The 12,591-nt window shown below is 40.6% G+C and overlaps 1 protein-coding gene across 5 annotated transcripts in view; it reads right to left on the bottom strand.

The window, feature by feature from the left end:
• grid1b (glutamate receptor, ionotropic, delta 1b) overlaps positions 1-11,982 on the bottom strand; it is a 310,051-nt gene extending 298,069 nt beyond the window's left edge. For 2 of the 5 annotated variants that reach the window (XM_064320651.1, XM_064320649.1), the window contains exon 1: positions 1,494-1,925. In XM_064320651.1, the coding sequence (XP_064176721.1) occupies positions 1,494-1,572 (79 nt within the window). In that variant the 5' untranslated portion in view covers positions 1,573-1,925. Of the gene's footprint in view, positions 1-1,493; positions 1,926-11,732 lie in introns of those variants that run through there. The other 3 variants (XM_064320650.1, XM_064320654.1, XM_064320652.1) reach the window with 3 other exon arrangements.
• Between the last annotated feature and the right edge of the window lie 609 nt (positions 11,983-12,591).

The following is a 12,591-nucleotide window of genomic DNA, read 5'->3' on the forward strand; positions in this document are numbered from 1 at the left end:
TCCCATTACCTTTCTCGATACAAGAACCACTTTGAGGATACTTTAGCCTTAAGCGTACAGTTAAATGTTTAAAAATAGGAAAGACGTGTTTGACTGCTAAGGCTAACCGATCGCTTTCAGGCCTCAGTTGATTTTAAATACGCCACCGCAATGCCGTGTGCTGTGGCAAGCCAAGCTTGGTGGTGTTTAAGAATGAGAGGCTCGCGGTCGATGCCAAGGCTACCGTTTCATTTCTGCATTGTTAAAATACTATGTTGCCCCTTTAACGACTTGTGCTATAGTAATGATATAGGAATTCCACATGTATTTAAACGTTGAAAGTAAATGCATTGGGATAAAATAGACTTGTAGGCTTTATTATATCTCACATCATAAATAATCTGTTATACGCTTTTTAATCTGTGGACCTGCGGAAGCATTTTATGAAACAAAATTATCCGGCTGCTTTGGTGTGTGTTTGCGTGCGATTGTATGTGTGTGTGTGCACGCGTGCGCGCGATGAGAGTGGCGGTCATAAATTCTAGTTTGAGAAGGGGGTGTTGGAAGGATTTGCATCAGATCAAACAGCGACATTCGTTTTCAAGGCTCATTCTCCAGAATATCGCACGATGGCAGTGGGTAAAATATAATTACCCCGTACTCACATCTAGCCTATAAGATTTCCACTTCAGTGAAAATGTGCATGGCATTGGCCCCAAACCTACATTTCGACTGCTGTCGGCTCATCGAACCCCTTTCATTTAGAAAGATTAAGCATATGATTTTACGAAACAACTACCACTTCTACTTGTGCAATTGTAAAATACCTGTTGAAATAGGAATCCCATATCCTTTCCATGCTTTACTGTTATACTGGTACTTATTCGCTCCTTGTCGCTTAGACTGCTTACTTCATAAGCAAGCCTTTATTAATATTACGCTCACGTTCAATAGAAAGTTCAAGCTTATAGGTGGGGAGGGGGAGGGGTAAAAAACCACACAGGGGGTTAGATTATCTAAGCTCTAAAATGAGTTTAAAATTCCCCTTTAGGTGAACTGCACTACATTTATTTTATAATTATTGATTTAAGAGATGCGCTTTATCTATTGACAGTGCACTTTCTTCAGTGTACTTTCAAAACTAAAGCTTTTTTAACCATTCCTGCAGTAGCTTATAGCATAGGAAACCTGATTCACTTCCACAGTTAGCAAATTGTTCAAGCCTACTGCTACTACACGAGCAAAATATTTCAGATAGACGAGGTTTAAGCTGCTGGAGGAACTACCACGGCACCAAGGATAAACGATCTTTAGATTAAAGATCTTTAGTTTCTCTAAGCCCCGCATCTATAGCCGATCTTGCTCGTACTCCCTCGTCTCCACGCATTCCTGTTAAGAATGTTTCCTGCTGTTTCGTAGCATTACAATAGATCTCCCTGTGTTATTTGATGCATTAATGGGTCATTCATCGCATATTTCCTCTTTTTCGGATTGTCTCTACCTAGGCTTCTTACCGATGTGAATGATGGAGTCCGCTCTCACTGAATTGCATTGCAATATCCAAAAAGAAAGGCATATTATGAGCAATTCCATCTCCAGTTTTTACCAAATTTGTTCATCCACGCTCCTTCGGCTGTCGGACAAATCCAAATGGAGGATGACACAAGGTAAAAAGATATTTTTAAAAAACTAATAATTGCTGACTAATAGGTGAAAAGGAAACTGGTATTCAGCATAGGAAAATAAATGACAACGTTTTTCAAAGGAAAATAAAGAATAAGTAAACGGGTTGGGAGGAAAACGGCTGGGAGAAAAGGCAGGGAAATACTGGCTGTTCAGAGGCAAGTAAAGGATCCGACGTTCGCTATCTAGCTCTCCCTCTATCCAGCGCTCACGGTGTCTGAGACATAACAAACTGCAAACTGCGGAGGAGGGACACCCCCACGCTCTTGCTCGTTCGCTCACTCTCTCTCGCTTCTCCGCACCACGTGACTGCAGAGACTTTCTATCTACACCACTGAGCTGTCCGGAGAAGCAAGGGAGAGATGGAATTCGAGCAAGCCGGAGATAGACACAGGGACAGCGGTCATCTCAAACCCCGGAGGCTGGGTCGTTCAACCAATAGAGTAATTGCGTTGGAGTCAAGCCTGATCAACTGAAATAATATTAACGGGAAATAAATACACATGGAAGAGGTAGCAAAAAAATAGCATACCTTAATGAGTAAGGAAGAGCACGAAGCAGTTAACTGCTACTGAGTGAACTCACAAAATCCCGTACTATGATATATGTAGATTAAGGAAAGTACCACAGCTTTGCTACAGCAGTTACTGAACTATAGGAATTTTAAAAGTTGCAAGCTACAAACAAAAGGAAAATGAGGAGAAATACGTGGCTACGCGTAAAATGCCTACAACTGGGGAAAGAGTTGTCCGTGCTGAGGAACAAGGATACAGTCTAGAACCGCCGAGTGGAAATACCACAGATCTTACAAGTGGAAACCAAGGAATTAGATAAATCAAATAGGAAGCGGTGCGGGAAATGGCTCAATGACAGCTGTTCTGTTGGACTCTCCAGTTTCGCTGCCTGAGTTATTGTGAACCCACTCCAAATATTATGGACTGTTGCGGCAGTGGCTATTTAGTTTCAAGAAGAGAAAGGTTGACAAGGATGGCATGCAGAACGCTGATATACTGATGACATTCTTGTGCTTTTTGAGTCACTGTTTTACATCAATGTGCAATTTTCGAGTGACAGTGGCACAGAAGAGGAGGAAGGGGAGGAAGAGGAAGTTGTCGATGATGTTGATGAGTGTGATAATATGAACAAATCATACTGTTCGTTTTTTTTTTGCGTACATCTTCGAGAAACCGTGGCGATTATTAACATATAAAATTGACGATTGCTGATACATTTGCTATACAGATTCATGTTTATTAAAACCCACCCTAAACGTGCGTGTCCAACTTTGGTCAAGTCTGAAAGCAAAACCTATATAAACATTAGACAGCAGTCTGATATAACATTGTTTTTATGTGGCCATTTCAACAGATTACTTTGCTCCTATAGAATAAAACAATTGTTCCCAAGTAGTTTATTAAAACAATGTCATTCATGTCATCGATGTAAAAACAGAGCAATAGCATAGATTGCTTCAGCTGGAAAGAATCAACTGAAAATGCAAAATAACTGTTGGGAGTATTTCCGATGTTATGTTTGAAAGAAGACTCTCAGATGGAAGACGAGAAAGAATGATATTCTTAATCTTACAATTAAAGGATATTTCTTGCGACTCTATAGAAAACGGAAATATCCCTTAATTGTTTGGCGAAGTCTATCTGGTCGCAGAATTCATTTCAGCACCGTGGGACCTTGGACAGCTCCGCTCTTCAGTCAACACACCGTTTCACTATCCATTCAAACCTGCGTGTTTTCGTGTAGTTAAATGTCCATTTTTGCACAGCCATCTGGTGGTGTTTTTCATCCTTATATATACATCATAATTCAAAATTACAACTATGTGACATTTTAGGTCTGGCCTCAGGCTCTTAGTGTAGTTGGACTATGACAACGCCTGTGTCCGAGCACGCGGATGTTCGTGTGCGCGAGCGAGTGGTCAAATGCTTTTTGGTTGCATATATGATACGGTTAATACGTGATACAACCAAGTCGTTTTTGTGTGTATGTGCTATGGCTTCTGTTAGAATGCATTACTTAGTAAATAATACAGTTCCCAATATCAAGGAAAGGAGAAAAAACAAAGGACTGACAGGCGATGCGATAGATTGAGCTATACGTCTAAATTTGCAAGAAATGTGTGTGTGCGGGTGCTTGTGCGCTGCAGCATCTACATATATTTCGTGCAAGAAAAGACCAATACATGTTCAAACGGTACTGACGTATGGTTTGAAAGTACCAGTGCATATGTAATAGTTTTTTATATATATATGGAGGCTCCTTAAAACACGCACCGCACACACGTACTATTTTCCGTGCATACAGTTCATGCCCAGTTTAAGTGGATCTTGGTCACCGGCTACCTAGCCTCCGTGCGCATCATCCGAAGTCCCTGCAGTGAATGAAACTGGATGGCTGGGCGATGTTCAATGAACGGGAAAGCGCGCCAGCAGCGGGGCGCTGGTAACAAGTGGTCCTTGCAGCTCACAGGGAAAAGGAAGGCGTGTCTGTGAACAGATTTGTAAAGCAAATGAAATGATACAAACTTCGCCAATGGTATGTTGCTAATAAACCAAAAAAAAATGTAATTAAATATATGTGCATTATGTGTTTTGTCTTACTGATAAGATGTTAAAGTGCTATGAACGCTATTCCTTCTGTCGAATTCTTTATTGAAATTATATCATTGTCTCCAAGGTAACCACAGTGCTGACCTTCATTTTGGAGCTCACAGGAGCGCCGTACTGTTTCTAATACGACAAAATTATTCAATGTGGTTATTTTGAACTGGATAAGCCTACTGACCTATAAGAAACACGGACATGCCAGGTGTACTGGTCGATGGTATCTGTTTTTTTGAATCCATCTTCATTGCAGATGCAGCTACCACAACAAATCTCATTTTAAGCAAAAGTATTTCCTGTGCCAGAAGTAGGCTACATGTTGGGTAAATGAACTATAGCCTATGTGCAAGGGGGTTATCGGAACTTAAATAGCTCAAAAGTTTTTTTTTTTTTTTTTTGGTGCGTTACATCCCTAATGAATTTAAATAATAATACATACATTACACGGGGGTGGGGGGGGGAGATTTAAGATGTGCAAGATTAAGTCAACGGATGACTGACAGGTGTTAACTGTTGCTCCGGTGTTTACTTTTGCATCGATTGTTTACACCAAAATAGGGGCAGCAGCATCTAGTTTTTGTTTTACCCTCTGATTTCATCTCTAGAGATGATGTCTTTGGGATCAGAGGGCATACACCATCATGAGGACCAGAGAACTAATGATGGCCGAAAAGCAACTGATCTGTAAGCTAAGAGGACAGAAGAATTCCTTAAGAAGGATGGCACAGAAACTGGGTACATAAAGTACAACAGTCTGGGTAGTCTTGAATAAGAAAGAAACCACTGGCGGACTCAGAAATAAACACCATACAAGCTGGCCAAGGAAGATAATTGCAGTTGATGACAGGTGAACTCAAAGAGCTGTGAAGAAAAACCTTAAAACAACAGTCAGTGACAGCACCAGTGGTCCCCCGAGGGCAGGGATGAAAATAACAAGCCACCGTACGCAGAAGAGCAGAACAGAGGCAGTGCTGCAAGATGCAAACCTCCCATCAGCAGCAAGAATCGAAAGGGCAGGTTAGAATTATCCAAAAGCACTCCGACAAGCCGGAAGAGTGCTGGAACAGTCTTATCTACAAGAGAGACCAAAATAAACTTTTACCAAAGTGATGGGAAGCCGAGTACGGAGAAAGGAAGGAACAGCTTGTGAATTGAAGCATTTCACCGCACCTGTGAATTGTGGAGGAGGTAGCGTCATGGCTTGGGCATGTATGGCTGCGTCTGCAACAGGCTCACTTGACTACATTGATCATGTAACGGAAGATGGCAGTATTAGGATGAATTCCAAAGATTACAGACAGATTTTGTCTGACTATGTGAAAAGAAATTCCTGCAAATGCATCAGCCGGCGCTTCATCTTGCAACAAGACAATGACCCCAGTCACAGACAATGGCTGGCCAAAGCAGTCTTAATCATTGGATTTAAATCCAGTTGAGCATGCATTTTGCTTGCTGAAGAGAAACTGAAGACAGACCCTCCCAAAAAAAAAAAAAAATGAACAAAAATGCCTGGAAAGGAATTTCCAAAGATACCAAACGTTTGGTGATGTCAATGGGAAGGTGGAGTTATTACATTTAAGGGCTATGAAACCAAATATTAGACTCTATTGCTTTGATTTACTTTTAATTTCATCCTTTAGCTTAGTTTTGCACAGCTGAAATTGGGGGCATCAACACAAAAACAGCAGTTTCTTTAAATGGTGAAACATGCATATGCAAATACTGTGAAATAAAAGCCGATTTTACTTCATTCATCATTTGACCTCAAATCCAAAGGCCTTAAGATTAGTGCAAAAACACATTTCACTCGACTGCTCTTTTGGAGGATACTGTGGGATTTTATTTATCCAAAAACCAACCAAAGTACTGTGCAGCTTGTCCTTCTAGGCCCAACAACAAATGCAACCAAGAGTTAAACGAGCAAAACAGATTTTTTAAAAAGATTTTTTATGAAGCACTTACTTCCCTGATTGCTGATAGTGAGTTATGTTGTGCAAGTTAATTTAAGTGATACTTTGACCCCGTGTGGTAATCTGTCCTCTGCATTTAACCCATCCTAACTACATAGGAAAAGTGGGCAGCCATAATACAGCACCTGGGGACCGACTCCAGCTATGAGGCCAGTGCCTTGGTCAAGGGTAATGACAGGAGTGCACCTAACCTCACATACGAGATTTGGGTGTGGGATGAAGGAAACCTACCCAGAGAAAACCCACGTGAGCACGGGGAGAACATGCAAACTCCAAGCAGAGAGGAAGAGAGGACCCAGACTGGAACACAAACCCAGAACCTCTTCCTTGCAAGGTGACAGTGCTAACAACTCTGACACCGTGCTGCCCTATATACCAGTATAGCAGTCACCCAAAGTGATCTCCATGATGTTTAGGGCAATTACATATTTTTTCTTTATTTGGCTCTGTACTCCACAAATTTAGATTTGTAAATCAGACTCTTTGTGATTTCTGAGCTCACCAGTGCTTTCTTTCTTCTTAATTATGCTCCAAACAGTTGATTTTGGTTAGCCTAAGGTTAGCCTGATGGCTTCCTTGACTTATTGACACAACTCTGGTCCTGGTCCAAACACCAATAACAGAATCCAAAGGCGACCAAAAGACTATAATCAAAAATAGAAACTGGAAGCTCTTGAAAGGAAGCAATTAAACATACTTGACTAATTAGAAACACCTGTGATGCCACTTGTCCCAAACATTATGATGCCCTGAAATGGTGAGACTATTTATAAAAAGCGGCGCAATTTCTACATGGTGAAACCATATATATAAACATGCTTAAATAAAAGCTGAGAATGTGCACTTTAACCACATGTGAATTGTTTGATTACAAACCTAAAATTGTGGAGTACAGAGCCAAATCAAGAAAAAAAATGCCTTTATCCCAAACATTGCGGAGCTCACAATATATCCCATCTGTCCAACATTTTAACCTACATTCCAATGAAGCCATTTTGTGGCAGAGCATATTGGTGGTAGCCACTTTAAAATAAAGGCTTTATAAACCAGCACATATAGAAATGCCACGGCTTTTTCATTGGGTCATTCTTTCTGATGCATCAAGGACCTGTGTTCCAAAGAGCAGTCTTTTGATACGAGACTTTTTTTTTTTTTTTGCTTTAAAAAAAGGAACAACATTGTGCATTTCCCTTCCCTCTCACAATTATTCTAGAATGCTCTAAAAAATAATTGTATTTAGAAGTGGTTTCAAATTGTGGTGATGCTGAGTCAAAAAGCAGCTTTTACAGACCTATAGCTTTCTGTAGCCTGGTAGAGCTCGTAAACTTTATGGTCCTTCGATGCTATCACATAATATTAGTGCAGCAGATGCAGTATTTTTATCCACAGTTTCAGTTTATTTCTATTTTTAAAGATTTAGGTTAGAGTCTCAGTAAGACATCTGATCTAAATCCTGAAGTACCAGAAGTACCCAAAGCACTACTTTACACTGGTGCTGCCCTTGAAAATATCTAAATAAATGAATGTAGAAGTGCACATTACAGTAAAAAAACACAAGACATATTGAAGAGCAGAATGCAGTGAGCTGTTATTTTAATACACAGAAATAAACTACTGCAAAGAAATCTGATTTCTGTGGATCGAGAATGAAATGTAAAATATGCATGCCATGCTGGTTAATGTACAGACAGCGGCCCGATTTATGAAGAAGTAGGAGGAGAAAGCTTATAACGTTGCCCTGTGCTTGTGAATTCAGATCCTGTGTGGCGATGAGTAATGGTCTTAAAAAGAATGCATCTGTAACAACAGCAAGGGTCATTTATTCATATTCTCGCATTTAAGATGAGTTGCACGGTATACTCTAAATACTCTTAGCGCATGTAAATGAAACATGACTTAAACCGGTTAAATCTAAGCAGTATTACACCTTTCAGTGTGTACCGCAAGGGTCTTGGCAGAGAGAGAGTGGGAATTAGTTTTATGCATTAGTTTCATGGGGGCTATGCAAGGTGTGGAAAATGCCATTTCTCACCAATGTTGATTTGCAGTCTAAACACTTGAACACAACAGCACTGGAGAGAGATGATGCTCTTTGGTTATTTGACGAGCAATCAAGACAGTACCACACCGACAGTGAGACATGGCCAATGCCACGCCCACCTCTAATTTGACATCTTAAATTGCTTTTCACAATGGTATGAGGGAATGACAGATGGTCCTAGCTTTGTGTTGTACTGTACTGGTCCTGTCTATTCTGCTCTTGTCTGCCATACAGTAACATCAGTTGCAAGCTAGAGTAGGTATGCTACTATAATGTGATTTAAGTCAGGTGTTCATGTCGTTCTGCAGGACAATGCAGCAACCGCATTGCCTGCCATGTCAAGTAATGTGCAGACCACAAGCACTCAAATCTAATTAATTATAATAAGCAGCACTACAATGGGCTGAAGAGCGAGCAGTGCATTTCTTTTATTTTAATTTTATTTTTTTTGTTGCAAGGGACAAGTTGATTTAGACAAAGACATTGTCACATTTAGCCACAGGAGGGCCACAGTTTGACCAAATGAAATATCATTAAAATGAATTAAGCGTGCATGCATGCATTATATTGTGTACAAGGTTTTTTTTTTTTTTAAACAGCAAATGTAAATCAAGCACAAGTAAACACCTGTCTCACACAAAAAAGGGAAACTTACTTTTACGTGAAATGTCACCTTGTAATCACTGTTCTGAGTGACTTCTCACTAATGTTGTTTTGTTTTTCTTTATGCATCTTACAGTACTTTGGTCCTTGGCAGAACACAATTTAGATTAATGACCATTCTCATTGCTCATATCCAAATACGTTTTTGCTTTTGTTTCCCCATCTGGGCAATCGGTGTGTATTTTCCAAACTGCAAGAGTGGAAGTATTTGGGATAAAGATAAAGAAATGTATTTATCTACATATGTCTCCAGCAAATGCCTATTTATGAAGAAAAACATTTTCTACTAATACAACCAATACATATTATTCATGATCTTATCTTCCAAAAGCAGATGACAGACAACAGTTGTGCATTTCAAAAAGTCAGGAACAGGATCCAAGTATTTATGCAGAATGAGCAAAAATATTTGTTTTTATTTGGTTGAAAACTCTCAATTCTTACAACATATTTTCATCTCTACTATAACTTCAAACAAAATACTTGCATAGATGAGGACCAATAGGTTTTCAGGAAAGGAAATCACTAAGTCAGACCTGCATAGCCATTCAGCTCTCTAGCCAACCATTAACATATGCTATATGTACTCAACCTCTGTGCATGTGTCAGATTTGTGAGATAATATTTAATTTAAACACAGTTTGTTCCTGGTGTAGATGTCTCTTCATTAAACGACACAGTGATAGAAGATGGGAAAAAAAACAAACTGTAAACAATATGAGACGGTGGTTTTTTAATTTATTTTTCATCAACAAAGCACCATCACAGATGCTGGTGGAGTGCATACAGGTCATACTGCTAATAGAAAGTGGCACATTTAGATTTTTTTGTTCGACCTTGTTGTTTGTTTTTTCCCCCCCACTACCTGCACATTGTAAATTCAAGTCAAGAAATGTAACTGCGAGTTTCATAAATTAAAACTAAATCAATAGGCATCATCATACTAACTCTGTTCTAGTCCAAGCGCTAGTTAGACATCTTATGAAAATAAATAAAAATTAACTGTATTAAAAGCAAAGATGATGTTTTAATGTCTCAGACGCTTGGGCCTACATTAGAAACGTCAAGCTAGCCTTTGATTCCACCAGAGAGTAAGATTATTTGGACATCCTTTAAAAAGCGTAGCCCATGTACAGTAAATCTCACTGGTTGCTTTCAAGACGTTCCTTTAAGAGAGATGTGCCCACTGCCTTGATTAGCTCGGTCGGTAGCGGCCTCATGATGAGGTTCATCACGAGGCGGGGGGACGTCAATGACCTCACTGCCCAATCCAAACCCGTATAAAACAAAACTCAAAAAACACAGGTGCAAAAACACGGGTCATGCTTGGATCCTCTCGACTGTAATTATCTGATGAAGCGGCTCCTTTATAATTCTAACTGCACTCATGGCCAAATCCATGAAATTATTTATGGGAGTGAAATAGACTGCATTCATAAAATGAGTATCTGCATCAGCCAAGAGTCCTTATGATCCTCGGACTAGATTTATATTCAGTGAATGCATGATGAACACATTGGCATCTTAAGCATTAATAGTCAGCATACATCCAACATACTGCATAGCTGGTAAGGCTATTGAAAGCTTTGGAAATAAAATTGAGCAGACAATTCATAATCACAAGACAGTAAATATTTGTACTGTTAAGTACATGCAGTGTATCAAATTTGAAAGAGTGTTGACTGAGAAAAAAAAGAAGTCATTTTTGTTTATCGGGAAACATCAGTAACAGCCAGTGTGAGCTTTAATTTCATTAGATTTAATTGTGCTCATGAAATCAAAATAAAGAAAACACGATGCTTGGTTAAATGTAATGCAAGGAGAAAAAAGCAGGCATTCCAAAAGAATGGTCAGAGCAGGCCAACAGGTCTGTGCAGAGGCCTCGTGAGAAAAGGGCACACCAGAGAAACTGCTTTAGGACACCCAGTTATTGTACAAAATATATTTTACCAAAGTGAACGAATGAAAATGAATGATAGCAACAATACAAATGCTATTTTTCAAAAATCAAATCAAAGGGGCACATCGGGCAAAAGGGGCAGGTGCCCGGGCACCCAGAGCCATGCCAAACCACCCACTCGCCCCCTGCACCAGCCAACCAACAGCGAAGAGGCCACAGTGAACAATGAGAACATTTGAGTATAAAATACTGTTTTAATTAAGCAAACATTTTAGTGTCCATTTCCACTGGGCGTGAATGGCCGAACACCCACCACCATACGCACACCCCAGCAATTACCCATCTGTTGGCTCTGTGTCCCTGCCACTTGTGTACGCTGGGACCAGGCCCCAGACCCACAACACACAATCACACAAGTTCAAAGTTATTTATAGCATAGGATATCCCGGCATGTTTACAGCTGATGGCTTGCCCAACATTATTGAAGACAGAAAACCTTGTCAGCCCCCAATTGCAAACTAATTACCGCTGCCCTGCTTTACCAGTTCAGTGGCTCCCTCTGGTACTGGCTGAGGCACACTGCAACATAACCCACAGCTATCCCCCCCACCTTTGTACCAAGGAAACCAGCACTGCACTCCATACCCACACAGTCCCACTCTGAGCTGTCCTCTCTCCTAACCTCCTCTCTGTATGGGGTCCCTGTAGCACTAAAACGTACACACAAATTGGCAAACATGCAATGCAAACAGAGTCCTGGAGGGCATAGGGTCTTGGCTCTGCCACCAGCTGATATCACCAAAGAAAAAAAAAAAAAAAAAGCCCAATCAAGGGAGTGAACACTGCATGTAGTTTAAGTTGCAGCACGGAGTACTCACCTACATTTTATAGAGAAAAAGCATTCTGTAGCCGAAGGTAGTCCACATTGGTGCATGTTCCTACAGCTGCAGCTCAGTCCCTGATGACATCATTGACATGTAGATCACTCCTCAACATGATCATTTCCCCTTTGTTCTCCTGGCTGCCCTTGCACCATGCGGGAGTAACCATAAATGTAACCAGACACCAAACTTAAATTCTGTGCATACTGCCACTCTGCCATGTTTAACATTTCAATTGAACTAACCACTTGTAAGCCTCCAGTTGATATGTTCTGAGTAAGGACCCACACGCAGACCAGGGAAATCCAAAAAAACGTTGTCTCTAATCAGTCCGAGGTTCGAAGCCAGGTAATCAGAGAGAGGACGGTGCCGAATCGAGTTTCCAAAAGAATAGTGAAAAGACAGGCAAAAAATCAAAAACCAGGAGATCAGAATGGCAAAAGTACTAAGGGACAGGCAAAAGAGAAGTCAAGGCAAAGCGAAGGTCGAACCAGAAGCAAACAAAACCAAAAGGGGCAGGCAAACTCGAAGTCGGGCAAAGGGGTGTCGCAGGAATCTCGATAGACAAAGGCTTACAAATAATCGGCACAATGAATACGATCAACGTTCTGACTCTGAGCTGGTGGAAAAGACTGACATTTATACACTGGGGAAGGTAACAATCAAGGAGGGGTTAAGTGAGTGAGGGAGGAGTAACAAACAACATCCAGGTGAAGAACATTAGGAAAACTAATTCAATGACAGGGGACTGACAAAACGCGGACTGGAATCACATAGACAACAATGATAATAGACGGCCTGGGTGAAGCAGGTAAACACGTGCAGAGAGAGAGAGGTGCAGTTAGAGCAAGAGACA

This window comes from Anguilla rostrata, chromosome 2 (genome assembly GCF_018555375.3).
Source record: "Anguilla rostrata isolate EN2019 chromosome 2, ASM1855537v3, whole genome shotgun sequence".
Lineage (NCBI taxonomy): Eukaryota > Metazoa > Chordata > Actinopteri > Anguilliformes > Anguillidae > Anguilla > Anguilla rostrata.